We start from the raw sequence: 19,778 nt of genomic DNA, 5'->3' as shown, positions 1-19,778 counted from the left end.
CAGTGGTAAGGAACCGTACACTTCACAGGCTCTCTACTTCTTGCAACACCCTGAATATGTTTGATTGCAAGTGATCAAAGCCCTGAGGTTTTAGCAAGCTGGTGCTTACAGGGCAAGCCATGCAACTGAGCATGTCTATACTTCATTAATTGTGAAGTGAAATGTATTGGGCTTAGGCATTTTACCTCGTCTTGCAACTGCAGGATGATTTTAATCATGTACATCGTGATTCACAGTGTGCAGGTGATGTGTGTAGCTCACTGATTGGCAATAGCTTGATCTCATGATCAGGTGAATGTAACCCAATGCCTTGGAAAGGACAATAAGGCTGGGAAGGGAAAGTGAAGGAACGTGTGCTTGCTGCAGAACTTGCATTTGAAGTAGTGTTCCTCTAAGTTGACTATAAAATGAAAATGAGAATATGAGGAAGCATGGATAGATTTAACTGAGGACCAGATGTTGACTTGAGAAACGATAACAAAAAGCAAAGTACATATGTTTGTGAGAAATCCGGAGAAATGTTTTTCCTTTAAGAAAGGCATCCATATAGATAAGGTTGTTCAAGTAATGCGGTGTGACAGTTGCTATGTCAACTAGTGTTCCCCCTCCACACATTTAAATTATTGAATAGCACAGTAAATGCTCTATAAAAGTAGCTCCATAGAACATGGTAATGCATCTCCCTGTTTTCATCAAAGCCTGTTCAAACTTTTCTGACCTTTACCATGTGTGTTGTATGTGTCTGGACCGTGTGCCAAACCTCTCTGCAGCTCCCATTAAAGTCAGCGTTTGGCCCATTCTGACTCCTTTGTCCGCCTCAGCTGCCTTTGTAGCTCCGTGTAGCAGGGATGTGTAATGGAGCAGTGGCTGCCTGCGTTTGAGAGCAGAGTGAAGGGACTGAGGGAACAGATTGAATCCATCACAGAAGGAATATGAAACTGCCATGCAAGTAAGCACATAATATTTAATGAATTGGATCTGGTGCTGTAAACAGGCATCTGCCCTTGCGTGCAATACTTTCTTCATTGTTAACCCAGGATACAAAGTGTAATGCTTTTTGGCACATGCTTTAATAATTTACTTAAAATACAAGCTAGCTAAGCAGAATCTCCAGCCTGAAAGCCAGTGGGAGCTGGTAAAGGCTGAAGCAAAAAGGGAAACTAACCTGTGCACATCAGAGACATTTGTATACCCTGAGGCTAGAACAGGTAATTGATGAATCCTATTAAAGCCATTTCACTTCATTATGTGTAAATTTGTCTCTGGCTGGCACATGGTTTTTAACTTTCTCATGTTTGTCCTTATTTGGATAGCTTTGAGAACCAGCAGCGACTGCTCTCTCTTAGGACTTGCAAGGTGTGAACTCCATGCTGTTCTGCGCAGCAAAATTCCTATTTTTTTTTTCCTAAAAACTGGGGTGTGAGCTGCCCTATTTGAAGACAATAAAGATACTGATGTTCTTGAACACCCCTGGAAATGTGATGGTGTGGTTTCTGTAGGTGGATGTCACTGATGTACAGATAGCGTTTCTTTCTGCTGAAATACGTGTTGCTCGATGTGTTGGTGGTCAGAAATGATTGAATTTCTGTCTTTATTCTAAAAACTAATCTAAACCCTATATGCTTTGAAATGATCCTGTTGTAATTTTTTTCTTTCTGAACAGGGCTTGGAAACAATTTCAATGTCACTGTTGCTGTTTCAGTCTTTCTCTTGTAAACCTAATTGTAGGTAACGAATTCTATAGACAAACACGAAAGAGTAGGTTTTAAATGCTTGATTCTGTACATGTGAAAAATCAGGGAGAGCAGAATGAAGTAGACTGCAAGTTCTACATAGAACTTACACTCAGACCTGAGTTATGTAAAGGTTGGCCATACGTGTTTGCTTCAGGTGTGTATTTGAACTTTTGTGAATACCTGTCCATACAGAGATTTAGGAGTCTACTCTAAAGATACAGATATGTGGAAATTCAACCACATGGGTAGCTAAAAAGGTGTTTGATACAGTGGATATGAAAACCTTAGGGCTTCACTTGCATGGCTGCCAATATGGCCATGAACATGTGTGGTCAGGGGAAAAAATCTGAAAAAAAAATAAAGAATGTAACCTTTAGTCAGGTAGCTTTCTTTGGTCCAAATACCACTCAATATGCTAAAGAACAGACACTATAGAAAGTACTTTATTCATATGGCATAGAGGTTGTTATTCCCAAAGTCACATTAATTCCTAAGAAATACCTTTACCTGATGCCTTGTGCAGCACTGAAAATTGGGTATCAAGGGACATGGAGGTGAAATTGAAATATTACTGTTGTTCTGTTGTCTCACACAAGATCAAACTGGAGTCAGCTGGAGGGAGAAGTAGATCTGGGGCTGCTTGTAGAAAGGTTCAGGACCAGATTTGTATTTGTTTGCGGTTAATGTGTTCCCATCTTTCTTTTTGTAGTTTTGGCACTTTATTTGAACCAGTGTTGGTGGCCTCTTGAAGATGTTGTAAAGACAGCTGATCCTTCTAGAGATGGATTAATTTCGGTAAGGATGCTATTTTAAACATTTGACTTTGCCCTGGAACTTCCTAGTTAGAATAATCGTCAGTAATTGTCTCTGGTCTCCTGTAGCTCATGCTGTATAACCTGTGGGATCCGGGGTATGTGGCTCACCCAGTACTTCAAAAGTCTCCCAGTACAGAGTGACATACACATTGACCCTCTCTAAACAATTTTCTGCATGCAGTTTTATGATTCATCTGCGGTATTATTCATGTTTGGTTTTAGTTTACCCCCACTGCCAATTAAAGGAATAATGAAATAAACTGGATTATTGCATTAGTAATAACTCTTCACATTAGAGTTGGTCGACTGACTGTCTGATGGGAGGTATTAGTGCCCTTTGGAACAGTCTTATAAAACTATTTGTGAAACTGTTTTGCCTTGGATAACGCTTATATTGAATTCATTTGATAAAGCAAGTTATTTAATAGTTTTTTTTATATATGTAATTCTTCCAAACAAATGATCTTTGTATGATACAACTATTTTTTTCATAATTTGAGAGATTTGAATATCCCATATTCTGTTTTCAACTAAGAAGTCATTTGCCAGGTGTATGTGAGCCTTGCGTTGCCATTAGTCTGTTAAGTCAGTTCTATTTTGTACACAACTCTCTATGCCCGGTGTTTGTCCTTAATGATTCCTTTGTCATCTTCCCCTAATAATCTGCCATACATAGAGTTTAATTATTCACTGAGTTAACTAGCTTTTTTGTGGGTAACTGAACTGGATGGATTTTGTGATACAAATCCTTGTAAAATAGAACTTCGGTCAAAACCGCAACCATTCAGGTTTTTGAGCATCTGCTGTATCAAGAGAGTGAAAAAATATCTGAAAATGGGGAAAAAAAAATCTGAAAATAGAAATCTCGCCCCTTTATGTTCATTGTTAAATTGTCCTTGTTTGTGGAAGCTCTTATTTTCTTTTTAAACGTTCCTGTAAATGTTGTTGGCACCACTTTTTGCCTTGATGACCAATATGCTGTCCTTTGTATTCCTCCATCTGCCTGTCTTGTTGGTTGTCTAATAAGAATCATGTCATAAAAGCTAATTGTTTCTGTTATTATGCCTAGATTATAAGGAACAGGCTGTGTATTTATGCTGTTTTGTATAGCGTCTAGCTCAGTAAGGTCGTGGCCCACTAAAGTTCTTTGATGCTGTGGCAAGACATGTAATGGTGAAGAGGTGATCAGGGTAGCAGTGAATCCTGTCTGTATTTCTCCGTTGGGTAGGAATAGATTTCCTTCATCTTGTGTCCAAATCTGGGACTAGTTCATTGTGACTATGAGCAAGAGACTTCTTTTCCTAGTGCTTTATAATTCCTGTGTGTGACAACAGAGGAAATATGTCAAACTTTATAAATTGTTTGTAAATTATTCTATGCCCTCTGGATGGAGAGTGGAACGCTGGGAAAATTATATTTATTATTCTATCTGAACCAATTCATGAGTTATTTTTCCCAAATTAAGTGTACATGTTTCCTGACCTTTATTCCCAGAGTCTTCAATTTTGAGGATCTTCACGAAAGGCAAAATACTATTCTCTTCTTCATTTTTCTTTGCTTTGTTTTTGTTTGTTCTCTAAGGTCCAGACGTTTAGAGAAAGGATTGTCCTCTTTGTTCTGAACTACATTATTTTTGGAATGCTAGAAGGGAGTCCAGCTAATGATGCATTCTTTCTACCTCACTCTGCCACTGAGTGTGCCAAGATACTCTGGAGAAATGGCGAGGCCGTTGCCTTTTACTCGGTCAAGATGAAAGGTAAGGTCATTGTAGAGGCATGTTCCCATTGGCTCCTGAAAGCTAGAAATGTAATACTTCTGTTTATCTTTTAGAATAAATAATCCTGGCTCTCATTTACATTTTTATATCAAATCTCTCTCAGAATGAGTCTGGGGAACAAGCCTTTCCAGAATTTGGAAGCCATCCATATTACTTTAATTTAAACATGATAGCTCCAAACTCTATTCTCAGTTACAGTGAGTGATCTGAGGTACTGTCGTATTCAAATAAAATATGCTTTAATGCAGCCAAGTAGCAGGTCGTACATCTAAGAACAAAGAATGCGAGACCTACTCACAGAAAGGAGAACTGCATCTTGGAAAGAACGATATCTGAAAAAAACGAGTACAGTTCATTGTGGAAAAACAGTGTATCAGAAGTGGCTAGTGGCAAGGAGAATATCCTTGGATGTGTATGGAGCAGTGGTTGGATAGTGTAGAGAAGGACATGTATACAGTAGATTGGTCCTGGACTGCTTTATGCAGTTGTGGTACTTCCAGTTTAAAGGATGATTTATTGGTAATGTAATTAAGTGTATTGCTAACTAGTGTGGAAAAGGCTTCATTAAAATAACTCCAGGTGTGCAGCTGAGTATGTACCTTCGTTCAAGAGTTGTTTGCCTGTTTGTTTTTAGGATTCATCTTGTCATCTTGGTACTATTGGCTTAAATGTAGAGAAGTTGGTATCTTTGGATGTGAATATGTTGTTCAAGTCAGCAGTCATCTGTCAAAAGGAGGAGAGTAAGAAACAGGTTGAGAGCTGTGCAGATGTTGACTGCTTGAGATTCCAGAGGACAATCTGAAGGTACCTTCCCTGACAGCGCCTCAAAGGGCAGCAGCAATAAGATGTTCTGCTCTTCGGCTGCCTCAAGATGTGCAAAGTGCTTCTTCACGCTGAGGTGTAGCTTGTACACCAACTGTTCTGGTACGGTGCTACTGCGCTATCGATGATGAATCGTGTCTCAGCCTGTGATTAGGGAACCTTGTATACATTTGTGAATATGCTGAGTTGCTTCATAACTGGCAAACACTTCAACTGCCATTGTGCATTTTCCTTTAAGTCCCTAACTATTTCTGAGCAAAGGCTTTGGAAAGAAACACTTGTATGGTCTGTAATGATTCATGCTTCAGTAAAATAAATTTGCACAGTAGTCTGTTATGGGTGGAGTATTAGTCAAGTTGAAACTGTTTCTGAGTAAATTGAGAGTCACAGTTTGGTTTTAAACCAGGTCCACATAACATACAAGTTCTTTGAGTCCAGCTTTGTCAGCATCTGTCTTTTGTTGCCAGTGCTTTTTTTCCTCTGGCTGCTATATTTGTAAGCTTTTGGCCTGTGTCACAAAATACTGCAGTCTTTTGCCAAAGCATTTTCGGGAAGCTTGAAACTGATTGTTTTTGCCCCTTTTTGCTATTTGCTGTGTGTATAAAAATATTTCTGCTTTCTGAAGTTCTGTGATTTCAGTTTCACATCATCCATGCTCTGGCTGATTCTGTTCTCTGTGTTTTATAGAAGAGCTAGGGATTTATTAGGCCCCAAACAGGCTAAACTAAATATCTGCTCTCAGAAGTCATACTTCACAAAGTTTAGATTTTTTTTTAAACTTTGTTTTTAATCTTGACGTAAGTTCTTTATCCTCTTAGTGTCCTGATCAGAACATCTAGTAGGGGCAGCTTTAAGTACTAGACATCACATTTTGCTGGACCCCTGTTATAGTTTCTGGTCCTAGAAAGAAATGGTCTTCCTCTGTGCCCACCATGTGGTTCTGATTCGCATTATTTTCGTGCTGTGTAGCTACCTGGATATTTGGTATAATTTTATTTTCTTCAGAAGGTAATTGAGACTCTCATGCTGGTGTTATATTCAACTGCATTTCTCATCTGTGGATTTTCCAATATCTATATTATTCTTCAAAAAAGTGTTCTCCAGTGGAGCCAAATAAGCCAGAACAGATCTGTGGAGCATAGCTACTTGAAACATGAATAATCTGTGTGAATCATAGAAATGGTGACTAAGGAGGAGAGAGTCTGTTCTATCTTTGCTATGAATTTAGTATGCCTTTATGCAAACTAAAGTTTTCAGTGGACATCAGTGATTGTAGTTAACCAGCTTGGCAATATTGTGCAGTCACTTTCATTTGCCAGCTCCTAGGTGGCCTGTACGAAGTGAACTTGGTAATTTTGGTCCCTTTCCACACATCCATCCATATTATGAACATCCTGAACTGGATCTCTTTTTGTAGTCTAGCTGAAGAGGGACAGATGGTTTTGAGCTCTTGCCTTGCTCAGAGATGCAGTAACTTTATTTAAGTCAGTGTCTTGAGACAATTTGGCAACTGTTGACGCTGGTCATCCTGCACCTGTTGTGTAGATAAACAGAAGACTCATTCTTCAAGGCTATCACTTTTCACGAGCATTAGACACCTTTATTAAAACAAAATTTATTCATGACTACACAGATCATCACCCTAACCTCTCCGGTATGTGCCTATTCCTGTCCAATGACAGGCATGCAGCATTTACCACTGGGTAAACTAAAGATTGATGAGACGTACTAAGCCACTAATGAGGCTGATAAGACACTTTGTCACGTGCCAAGATAAATGTCTCCAATTTTATCTATGTCAGCGGCTTCCATATTAGACAGCTGAGGAGTTAGACCTCACTGAATGTAGCTACTTAAAGGTACAACAGGAAATTAGTTTCCTGTCCCTGTCTCTTACTTTGCAGAGGACAACCTGCAACACCTGAGATAATTTGCAGAGAGCCTTCATATAGACACTTCAGTTTTGAGATCTGTTTTATATTTCTTTTAAGTATTCCTTTCAGGTTTTTATCCTGATATCCTCTACATTTGTGTGAAAACCTGAAAAAGAATGTGTTTTGTGTAGTGGGGTAGGATTAATGACCATGGTTATTGACAGTGTTTTTTGCACAATGAGACCAGGTAATTCTCTGAAAGTTGGTTGCTTTTTATTTTTATTTATTGAAGGTTAGTAATTACTGAAAATGTATTTTTACAACCTTCACATCCAACATCCAACAGTCAGGAGAATGTAGAAGATTCATCATGCAAATAAATCAGTGAGGAAGTTGGAGGATGCTGTGAGCCAGGAGTGTTTTAGTTGATTTAAGAATAAAACATAACAAAAACCCTTTGTGGCACACACATAAAAGACTTCATCTTTTCTTATATTTTTACATATTACTGTTTGTATAACACATACAGGCTGCCCAGTCACGGACCAAGCTGTTTTGTACAGCTTTTTTTTTTCTGTACAAAAAGCAAAGGAGTTAGATTGCCAAAGCTTGTCCCTTCCCAAGCTCACTATGTGCCTTTTGTCAAACCTTTGTGCTAAAAGCGTAAAGAAAGATTGTATTCTCTCTGACATGAATCAAACAGCCTTAACAAAATTGGGCTCTCTGAGAAGGCTGTAAAACATGCAGTTGAACCAGGAGTAAATGTATTGTTGCCTTCTCATTCATTCTTTAGAGATGCTCCACAGATCGCTGTTTGGGAACACCTGACCACAAAAACTCCAAGCTGATAGAAAGTAGACAACAAAACACCCCTGACCCAGTCTCTGCTTTTTGCATTCCCCAGAGCCTCAGAATGTGTAGAGGGTTGAGGTAACTGCTTCTGCAGTGGAAAATGGAGGTGTGTGTAAGTGCTGCTTGGTGTGGGGTCATTCACTGGCCATTCCCACTTCCTATCCCTCCATCCCAGTAGCATGAGACCATACAAACCTAACTTTGCAGCTTCTTCAGTTTGCTCTCAGTTTTGCTATTTTCTGTGAGCAAGAACATCACAAGTACGGCTCCGTGTCCTGTGAGAAGCCTTGAGCCAGGTCTTATTTTGGGAAGGAAGAGGCAGATGTTTTTTCTTGACAGTTTTTTCAGTTAACACAGTGTAATGCAACCGTGTGGGCCATTTATTGAAAAGGAATATCTAACATTTAAACAGATAACATCAGAATACTTCAAAAATGATGATAACTTTTCTTTCAGACTGTTCTTGGAAGTGTTTACATGAGCTAAAAATCTGTTTCACACCTTTCTTTATACAAGCGTTTGCAGATTTTTTTTTAATACTTTGGGGGCCTAGATGGCATTCTGTAGAAATAAATCCCTAAAAAAATATAATTTTATTTTTCACTGGTTACATACATTTCTTACAGGGAAAAACAAACAAGCAAACCAAAAAACCAACAACACAGAATTGAAGCTAACCTGACAGACAATTAGCTAAAATCTTGTTGGATAATTGCTTTTCTCTCCCTCTGTTTTCTAGCAATAATATTTTTAATGTGCATTTCTGAGGCAGACTGAAGGTTCTGGCTGTAATAAAAATTAAATGACTACATACCAGTCAAGACATGAATTAATTTAATTTTATTGAAGCCAGAACCTTTGTTCCCCTTCTCACATACAAATTCACACAATGGATTGACCTTGGGTTCTATTCAGCAGAAATATTCCCCACCCTTCACACAAGCACTCAGGCTGCAGAAGGCCTGTCCAAACATGTGTGTGCCAAGCCAACTTGTTCAGCAGGGAAACAGTCAGTATGCACAACCCTGTTTTGTTTGGGTCTGTTGGATGTGGGGACCGGGTTGTTTTTTTCTGGTTTGTGGCTCTTTGGGAATGCTAATGGCTGTCTGCTTTCCTGCCCTTATAATATCTGTTTTTTGCTGGCTCATAAGTTGGTCGTTTGGCATTTTGTGACCTAACCAAACAGATCAAAGGCTCCCAAAGGGTAGACTGCATGACTACTTCCACCCCATCGCCAGTGCTCGTATTTTCCCTGTCTCCTTCCTCACCTCAAAACTCATTCTTTGTGTTTCAACAATGAAACAAACCTCTAAATAAAATGCATGAGAGCTTCGTGGTCACCTCTGGGCCACCGTTAGCTTATGAGAGCCTCCTTGCTGTTGGATCAGAACTAGAGTTAAAATGGCCTTAATTCCAGAGGTTTTTGTTTGTTTGTTTATTTTATTTTATTTCAAATGGCTGTAGGCTATGACTCTCCTAATATGCTTCCCAGGGACAAGGTGAAAAATGGCTTCATGGTTTCTTTATTTACAATGCCTTTAGACATTACAAGTTTTTGTCATCTTCTCAACACAAAATTAGTTGCACAGACATAAATCACTCAGCTCCTGGGATTGCTACCACAGCAGTCTCATAAGGATTTATAGAGACAGACTATATGAGTTAATAATAAACTTATAAGGTCACTTGCAACATGCAGGAATTCTTAAAGCTATTGACTTCATGAGGAAAAGTTTGTCCCTTTCTTAGAATGTATGGTGCAATACTGCTGGAATACATCATCTCTGCTGGGCTTGCAGCTAACAATGGGACTGGGGATATACTCAATTTCTTGGCTCCTGAAAAAAGAATAACTACCCATCATGTGTTACAAATATTGAAAGGTTATAAACACCACCACAAACCATTCCTTTCCAACAATGCGTTTGAACATGTGTTTGCAGTTAAGCATGCACTCTGATTAAGCAGGGGTGGACCAAGCCTGGATGTGAGTGGGTTGGTTTTGTAGCTACATACTCTTGTCGTATGGCTGAGGGTGTGCGACACGGATTCCTGCTAAATGAAGAGCTACAGCCTTGACAAATCAGAGTCTAGAATTAAATATATTCATGTGTGCTTTGCTGAATTGGTATCCTGGAAAACAGAGTAATCAAAGGCAGGCCTTGCGTGTAGCAGCAAAAGGTACTACACGGGATCTCAAGGAACAGAAATAGAGCTCAGTGTAAGTTAGCTGTGTGGTTGCGATAAAGAAAAAGTGGATTGTAGTAAAAGCCTTGCACTGGAATTTAGGAACAGCCATTCCAGCATTTCATTCTCTGAAACTGTGAAATAGGTCTCAGTGAATTAATGAAAGTTTCATGACTTGAGACGCTGAAAACTAGACTGGATGGTACACTAATAAGTGGTTATAAAGAAAAGTAAAGAGGTCTTGATGAGATTTAACCAAGAAAATAGAATGTCATGTTTTTTGGTATAAAGGCATGGGTATCCATTTCTATTTAAGCTGTCACAGAGCCAGATAGAAGGAGCGTGTAAAATCTTTATAAATATTTTCTAACAATGAAGATAAATCAGCGTAATGTTTCTGTGGTGACTTTATCCAGTACATAGGTAGATGCTGAATTGGTGCTGGTCATTCATTTCAGGGTTGAATGCTTGTGTTGTCAAATAGTTTGAGGCCAAGAGAGCCTCTGTTCTCTTCCTGCAGTCATTGTTAAATTGTTTGTTTAAGCAGTATTAGGGAGTTTTTTCTGGAAGCCTTCTGCACTGTTGGGCTACATCGGGCAGTACGGACTTTCTGAGCATTTAGATCATGCTGTGCTGTGTGGCTTAATGTATTTCGTAGAAAGAGTTTGTGGGGTAATTTACTAGGATAGCCAAAAGCTAAAGGAACATACTGAGATTTTGGGAACACTTACACCTTTAAGCCCAGTTATATATTTTCACTTAACTCACTTTTGTACACAGCCTGTGTATCGTGGTGGTCTGATTATGAAGGGTCCAATTCTGGTAAATGCAGTGGTGACACCTGTCATCCACATGTTAAGCGGGTGCTCTCAGCTTAAGGGCACAAATCTTCCTCTTGGAAACTGTTTTACTTTCTTTGGCATCACTACTGTCTATGCAAACGCACTTTAGTAGGAGGCAGCCTCATAGCCTGTGGAGAGGTATCAAGGCAGTGTTTGTGGTTAGAATCACACAGCAGTTAAGTACTGCAGCAATACCAGGTTTGTTTTCAAATTCATGTATTTTTTCCCATGTCTATTTTGCAGGGAGCCTATGTGATGGTACTACCAGTCAATGTTACTTGCTGCCAGTTTTGGATACTATATTTGTCCAGAGAAAATACAGAAGAGGTGGCCTGGGGATGAAAATGCTGCACGATTTCTGTCAGTCTTTCAAGGCTGAGGATGCCTTGGGGATCAGTTGCCCTATTTCTGCTGCCATGTATCAAGGTAAATTGTTTGATGTGGAAACATTAGGTAAGGGTCATGCATAATGTATAAATTTCAATATGGTCATGGTAGGATTTTCTTAACTGTGTGAGTGTTCAGTGCACTTGTCTGAACTTAACTGTTTTTAGTATGTTGATTTTCTTGAGACATCTGGAATTTCCTGTAGAAAGGTAGGCCAATATTTATGTAAGTCAATCAGAAGAGTAAAACTCATACTACTTGTTGGAAATTTTGCATTATCTCACTGTGTCTTAGAAATAGAACTATGTCATTGCCCTCAACAGTGACCTAGAAATTGTTTAACACCTGAGAGAAGAGTCATAAGATGTTGTCAAGCCTACACTATGCACGTAATGCTCTTGTAGATACTGCATTCATAAGAAATTATATTTAACAAACTGCATACCTGGGTTCTGCTCATTCATCCAGTCTCATCAGTACTTTTTTCATTATTGTCCATCTTTGAATATTTGCCACTTTCAGAAGATTGCTAAGCAGTTATATATCTTCTCTGTATTCAGGTTGGAGCTTTTGCTAGTAAAATTTACAAAAAATATCACTGATAATATTATTTGTAAAACTTTGTTCTTTGGAGGAACATTTTTCTAAAAAGGTTAGTTTCTCTCTGCGTGGTACAGACTCTTTACTGTCATTCTATTTATTTATGACTTTGCAGCCATTTCCTAATATGTGTCAACAAGATTTTCACTACACCTTCTCTTTCTCTTGGTCTGTATGTGCCATTGAATATATGCAAATGTACCGCAGGAGTTCCTAAAGTACTTCTATTTCTAAGTTCAGAAAAGAATAGTATTGACAACATTCTTTCTCTTTTCCCGGTAAAATAAATTTCCCCTATGGTAGGCATCAATGGTTTAGGCATTATGGATCAGAAAGCTGCGTTGTTTGGGTGTTAATGATAACAATATATTGCAAGACTATGCTTTTCATCTCAGCTAAGTTTAGAGGTAGTCATGAATAAATTTGACTTGTATCATGTTCTAATTGGGTTTTCTGGGTCCTACTTTATAAAAGACTAATACTGCAAGCTAAATATTGAGTACATGTTGAGTATATTGAAGTTGTTACTTATTTTTCCTTTCACTGGCACTGCAATCTCATACTTGGACAAAAGATAGCAACCTTTTACTCTAAAACTCTGTAATAAATGTGCACACTTTTCACTAGTATGCTATGTATGATTGTATAATAATATAATGTATAATGAATGTATAATAAAAGTGTTCTATGGATGCCTGAAAGGAGGCAAAAAGACATTTAGCAAACATCTCTCTCTATATGTTACTTTCTGTAGCTTTTACTGAAATAATTAGTTTAGCATGGATATCTTTGGATAAAATTAATGTCAGTGATCTATTCATTCCTGTAAAACAAATGTTTATGTTACAAAAGATTGGCTTTTGGTTTCAACATCCCACTGTTAAACTCAACTGAATGCTGAAGGTAAATGACCCGTTTACATTCATACTGCAGTGTGATGGACTGCAACGGACTGAGGAGAGAACAGAAATCATCTTCCTGATTTACAAGTGATAGAACTGATAGAATCCTGATTAAGGAAAGTTTTAAAATCTGCATTAAATTTTTTGAACTATTTATTTTGCAAAATATTCTTCCTCTTGGTTCTGCGGACTTCCTGGGGAAATTACTAAATGGGACAGATTTCAATATGATAAGATAACCAAAGCAGAAGTTGATTGTATACTCAAATGTTAATATTCAGTGTACAAACAGTGTTAGGAATTTGTGGAAATATGGTTTCTAAAGGTGATCATGCATCTGACACTGGTAGCCTTGTTATTTTTGTATTAGTTCTTACCATTTCCTGTTTTCCCAGTCCAAAGAAGTGTATGGACCATAGCAATGAAGCATAGGTACCAGTAGTAAAATAGAGGGTGGTATTGATGGAAGAACAATCTGATATGATGTTTTTTTTTTTTTTTTAATAAATAGAAAATAAAGTAGCATTCATAACCATTAATGCTGGAAGATACTGAAGCCCCATTCATTTCAGAGTAGTGAGAGCAAAAAAACCCCACACTGCTGCTAATCTCAAACCTGCTAAGTGTCTGGAGGTAGTTCCATGATGCAACGCCTCCAGAAGCATCGTATTTCTGTGCTCACAAGGAATTAATCTAGACTGAAGCTGACAGACAGAATTCAGTCATTCCTGTCTGGGCCATTCCACATAGATTTTTCCTAAAAGCTCCACCTAAAAGGGAAGAAAGGAAGATGAGAAGAGGGAAAAAAAGATTTCCAAAGGAACTAATCCAAGTAGGTCTCAGAGAATTTCCAGGATAGAATAGATTTCCTCTTCCACTGTACTTTTCATTCATTCATGATTTTACCCTTTGGTTTCCTCTCTTCAGTTTGCCAGAAATTCTTGCAGACTTATCCTGAGGAGCAGAAGCGACTGTGGGAGGTGGAAGCACCAGGAGATTGGAGCCAGCGAGTGAATATCTGGTTAAAAATTCAGATGGAGTCATCCCCTTCAGGAAGTGAGTTAAATAGCGTGAACTTGGCCACTTTAGTTATATAAAGATATGATTTAAAATCAAGGGTTAGGCAGTGATAATGTAAAGATGGTTTCTCTGTTGTTTGTACTTGGAGAAACTACCAAATGTGCCGTCTAGTTCGCTGGTGTTTTCCCAATAAACAGGACAATTCTTAGAAATTATGAGGTAATGAAATTGAACTACAGAGCATCTGAGAGATACTGAACAAAGCACAGTCTTGGCATAGAGTGTCTGTAACTCCCATTGCAGTGCATTTACAGCAGGGTAGAAGTTAGCCCAAAAAATTCCTGTTGCACAACACAATGTCTGGGTTATGGAGAGGGGGTTGTTTCTCTGAAATTATTACAAAGGATAAATTTATATTGCCAGTGAGCAATGTGTTTAATTACCTTCAATTTGCTGCCAGTACCATTCTTGGATGGAAACACAAACATTTTCATTATGGCTTTTGGAAGATTCAAATACTCTCCTACAGGGTAAATCCTTCTTGCTGGGAGCATTTTTTGCCTACTTCATAAAAGATAGTGACAGAGTAGGAAACCCTTTTGACAGTTCATGTGGGGATCTTGATGTAGTCTGTTCAGCTGGCCTGGGGATCCAGCCAGGCCCCCTCTGCTGCCTGCACACAAGCTGCGACCAGCGTTAGATTCCAGAAGAAGGGCACACATTGTCTCTTTCTGGAAGTGCAGCAAGGAGTGCTGCAGAGCAAATTGCTCCCATCTCTTCCCACATCTATCCTACTTTGTGCTGGCTTGGGGACCTTCAGCTGAGACATTGCATTTCATCTTGTCTGCAGAACCCCACAGGAGAGTTAAGCCAGAATTTTGCCTTAGGCTGGATTTTCTCTGAAGCCATTAAATTTATGTTCCTCATGCTTTAAACCAACAAAATCTGGTGTTGCTTTTTCCTTTAATCCATCTTGTTCAGTTCAGTTTATTAATGGCAATTGAAGAGAACTGTGATCAGATCATCAAAAAGAAAGCAGATCCTGGAGGAGAGCATAATTTAATTTTTCATTTTGCCATCTACAAAAACAAACAAACAAAGAGAAACAACTCAAAACGTAGGTAAATGTAATTCCGTCAGAGTGGCTGTCAGTAAAAAATGCACGTGCGGCCGGGGAACTGCCTTGGGGGGATAGAAGTTAAGTATTTTTATCTACAAAAAGAGGAAGGAGGAGAAGTCTAAACTAGAAATGTTAGAATGGGGGAGTAGGGGTGGGGATAGCAGGGAGCTGCCTGATATATAGATTGTGAACTGCAGCATGATCTTAATAGTGGAAGAGAGCAGAAGCCAAGTGATCTTGGCACTAAAATACATAATAAAAATCTACTTTTGAAATGATATTCTGCACTCTGGAGCACAGCTCACTGGGCAGCACTTCCCTTTGCACAGAATGTGCTGAACAGGCTTTATTTCCACTGTCTTCAGTGGAAAATCAACCCTCTACACAAATAGTATCTAAAACTGTATAATACAGGTATTACATCTATTTACCTATGGAATTTTCTTGCTTTTTTGTACTGTGCATATTACACAGCCAGGAAATTACCAAGGGGAGAGCACAGGACAGATAACACCTGCTAAGACTAGGGGAGGGTTTCCTTGGTTTTGCTTTGTCTTAATAGAAGTGTAAAGCCTGCAGAGCTCTGTCTGATAGCTGGCGAGGAAATAACGAGAATTTTCCAGGGCTTTGTCTGACAGCAGATAGTAGATAAAGCAGAAATATTTTCTGATTGCAGGAGTCCTGGGCTATCCAGGAGGACCTGTTGTGTTGCTTACTGTATACCCAAAAAGAAATTTGTGTTTCTAGAGATGTGGTGTAAAGTCACGGAGAGGAAAGTGATGTGGCATAGAATGGAAACTGAGTTGTACCCTTACCTGTTGTTTTATATGGGCACACTCATTTGAATATGGGATCACTTGGGAACATAGTGTTTCATTCCAACGTGCTCTTTATGTAGAAAGAAAAACACAATGTAATTCAACATTGTCAGCTCCAATCTGAATCTATGGCAACAACCACAAAAATAGATGGGCCTTATTCTGCTGTGGTTTCTTAGATCCCCATCAACATTTGAATGCTATGTTTTGGAACAAAATTATTGGGGAAAAAAAGGAAAAATTCTCTTTATATCACACTGTGTCTTTCCAGAGGAATGAATATGGTAAATGCTGTTGTAAGAATTTTACAATCAAAGGTATTCCAAAAAGGTTTCTTCAACCTTGAGGTCAAAATTTTTAATTTTGCAAGGTTATGTGGCTGCATCTAGTGGCAGCACAGGTAAACTGCAGCGCTCCGGATACTTCAATTGGGATGTGTGCAGATACACAGTGTTATTTATACAGGTATCTCTGCCTGCATGTATGCATATATCTATAGAGTTCCTTAGTGTTTTATCACCCATAGCTGCAATCATTCGTACTGAGTTAATTCTTATTGTTTGAAAAATTGAGGGATTTATTTACAGCAAATAGTCCCAGTAATAGGAACATGGTGACATTTTTCTCCTGAGGCTGATTGGAGGAACAGGAATCATTTAACGTGGTTACCTGTTTGATTTCTAGCTGCAGAAGCTACAAGGAAGTGAGCTGAGCTGTTTTAAAATAGTTTAGGAGTACATATAAAGCATGTAAATGTGAAGCTAATGCAAAAAATAAGCAGACTGAGCAAGAATTTAATCAATTTCAAATGATTGCTTATAATCCTTTATCTCAGTTGGTCAGACTATCTGCATTTTCTGAAAGGGAAGAAGGATAGGAGTATTCTGGCGACGCATGGATTATCAATTTAGCAGAACTTTGAAGTTAAGACCGAGGGTCACTTTGTTTCTAGTATAGATGTTCACCTTAAGAAGTAAAAAATAAGATTCTGATGTTTAAATACTTACTTGCAACAGATCAATAGCACTAATTTGGCCATGCACATAAAGTCTGTACAGTTTAATATTGTCTGGTCTTTCTCCATTTCTTTTCAAATAATCAAAATCAGATCTGCTTAGTGCCACTTGGCTGTTTTTTTTTTTTTTTTTTGCTAGTTGTGGACAATGTACCTCATTATTAATCATTAAGATTATTCTGAAACAGTGAAAAAATGGCTTACAGGCTCTCTTCAATTTCTTAATGTGATATTTTAATCTGCGAGGCTGATGAAAGCTAGGGAAAGACAAATACAGTCAAAAACATATTTTGAACAATTTATAGATAGGAAATTCGTATGTAGAAACTGAAGAAGTGTTCAGGTTGCATCTACAAAACACACCTCTGTGGTAAGGTTAGTTGGTTGGTTTAGGAATGCTTTCAGAGAAGGAGCTTTAAATATTTAAGTGCTAGTCAAAAAGCTGTTATAGTTGTTTCTTGATCAAACAGATTTAAATTGTCGTTTGTGGTAGTGTCATAATGCACCCTTGTTTGGTTAATTAGCAAAAGCAAGGAGGGTTGAAGGTAGCATTCACATGAAGGTAGCATTCACAGCAACAACAATTTTTGTGTTGTTTTTTACATGAAAATTTACGTGGAAGTCTGCTAACATTTTTTTTTTCACTTTTATCTCTTTGTGGGGCAAAGCTATTCATCTCATTTCTCCAGAGGATGAAGAAGTCTCTAATGGAAAATACTCAAACTAGTAAACAAGGACAATCAGATGTGGACCAGATGAATAAGGTACAGTGATTAATTTGCCATTTTATGACTTGCTTTTTCATTGGTGGCCTTTTCCCTTTCTACTGAAGTAGTGAGTTGTAATATGAGAAAACATCACAAATAACAATAGATTTTTTTTTTTTTTTTCCGCTGGCCCATTGATTTATATAGCTAATCAGTAGTAGTTTGAGATAGTATAAATAGTAAAGTCCAGTTCTCACCCAGTGTTTTAGTTTGATGAACTGTATCCAAATTGGCATACAGCAGATTGCAAGGTTTGCATATACGATGGCTTTCTGAACTGAACTGTTTTTTTTTTTTTTTTTTTTTTTCCCCTCTACCTGTACAGCCTTGTAGTGGCTCGAACCTTTAGAATGAGGAAGACAAGTTCCTACAGTCCTAATTGCTTTATGCCACTACTGAGCTGCACAACTGACTGTTCCTAGCTTTTTGCAGGATAGAGGCCCAAGACAGGCCAAAAGGTTTAAATGGAGCCTCAACCTAGATAGGGGAACACACATCTGAGACAACAAATCACAGTAGTGAAGCTTTTTCACATAATAAAGAAAAAGGAGAGAGGAAATAGAAGCAAAACAAAGTGCTGTAGGAGTTGTTTTCCCAGCACATTTTGGCTGCCGCACAACAATTAAATGAGTTTGTTTTCTCCAGATATGGGTCTGCTGGGGGAGCTATGGCAGTGCTTGCCCCTGTGGTGCACGCTCTTGTGTTATGTTTTGTGGTCATGGCTTCAGAGCCCACCCAGTCAGATCAAGGCTCTGTGCACTTCCACTTTTCTTTACACTGACACTTTTGGAAACACAGGCAGAGCAGCAGGAATGAAACTGTTCTATACAAACAATGCATCGAAGTTTTTTGCCTTGCTTGCTTGTGGTGGCCTTGGTTGACAAAGGCATTTCATATTACTATCAAGTCACTGCTTATGTTGTTTGTGTTATAATTTGGCTTTCCCTGTGTTTTGATTCTAATTTCAGGGCGTTGAATGCATTCTTGATCCTGGGAAAGTGGCAGGAGATGATGCCACAGGAAAAAAAGATGACACGGCCACAGAAAGTACTCTAAACTAGCAGGGACCTGAATGACAGGACATAGAACAAGGTGGAAGCAATAGTCAGCAATGCAAAGGATTCAGAAAGGATTCAGGTCCTGGGGACTTAGTTGGAGACAAAGCCACCAAACAATTCAGAATTATGCCATAATTGCACTCTCAAAAATCAGCAAAATCTCAGTATGGTCTTCAAAAGTTGTAATTGACAATTCATAATTTGTAACGCCAGAGAGATTTCTTCAGGTAAGATACAATTTTTTTTGCAAGACACATTCTCCATCTTGTGTTTTGTCTTAATAAAGCTTTTATTTACTAGTTGTCTTTTCTTTTTCTTCTTACCAAGAAATTAAGTAGCAGTAGAGCCTATTTATTTCCCTGCTCTAAAAAGATTTTAATGGATTGTGTGAGATGTCCAAAAGGGAATAATTGGAGGGCTTGTAGATACTGATGTAAGAAGATATTTCTATGGAAACCACATCTTGCGTTATGGAGATACCGCAACACTCGTTGGTATCAGAATGAAAACTGTAACCTTCCTTTCAAAGAGAACAATAGATGTTTCATTTGATTTCATTTGAGCGTTTCTAGTAGAAAAATCTGCCTAAAGCTCTGTGGTGGACAGGAGGTTATGCAAACTCCCTTAATGCAGAAAAAGGTTGGTACACAGAAGAGTGAGTAAGATATAGGCCTTAAATGGCCTTTAAATTCAGGCACTGTGATCATACTACAAGTAATTTTAGGGCTTAGCACTTTGTGTAGATTACGTATTCATTGTTGTATTTCTTGTAGGATCTGTCCTAATTTAGATTTAATTAATGTGGAAGTATTACACATTTTTCCAGATTACTCCGGTTATGGCTTGGTAAAGAAATTTTATTCGCCACAAACAGATTCTGTATTAGATATTTATTTTTTTTTTTAAGTGAGGAATTTCTAATGCTCGATTATTGTATTTATGGTTAAGGATGAATCTCTTAAGGATCAGATCTCTAGTCCATTGGAGAAGTCTTTGCAAAGACGTGGGCCCAGTGATGAACAGTAGAGTATTTGTGAACCTGAATCGATTCAGTGCCTGAAATTCTTATACTGGAAGAAGGAACTAATCCAACATTTTGGGGAAGACAGTTCTCTAGGCAGACATTGTAGGTACATTGTAGGGATGTAGATTTTCTCCTCCATCTATCACGTAATTCCTCACATGT

At 38.4% G+C, this 19,778-nt stretch overlaps 1 protein-coding gene across 1 annotated transcript in view; it reads left to right on the top strand.

Annotated features, from left to right (window-relative positions):
- The window catches only part of FAM169B (family with sequence similarity 169 member B), a 38,720-nt gene extending 19,883 nt beyond the window's left edge, over positions 1-18,837 (top strand). Inside the window, exons 4-9 of the mRNA XM_032194813.1 lie at positions 2,446-2,531; positions 4,133-4,307; positions 11,149-11,331; positions 13,722-13,850; positions 17,436-17,531; positions 18,503-18,837. Of these exons, the coding sequence (XP_032050704.1) occupies positions 2,446-2,531; positions 4,133-4,307; positions 11,149-11,331; positions 13,722-13,850; positions 17,436-17,494 (632 nt within the window). The 3' untranslated portion in view covers positions 17,495-17,531; positions 18,503-18,837. The remainder of the gene's footprint in view (positions 1-2,445; positions 2,532-4,132; positions 4,308-11,148; positions 11,332-13,721; positions 13,851-17,435; positions 17,532-18,502) is intronic.
- Positions 18,838-19,778: the final 941 nt, after the last annotated feature.

The sequence above is a fragment of the Aythya fuligula genome, chromosome 11, assembly GCF_009819795.1.
Source record: "Aythya fuligula isolate bAytFul2 chromosome 11, bAytFul2.pri, whole genome shotgun sequence".
In the NCBI taxonomy this organism is placed as follows: domain Eukaryota; kingdom Metazoa; phylum Chordata; class Aves; order Anseriformes; family Anatidae; genus Aythya; species Aythya fuligula.
This window is presented reverse-complemented; position numbering and strand designations above follow the sequence as displayed.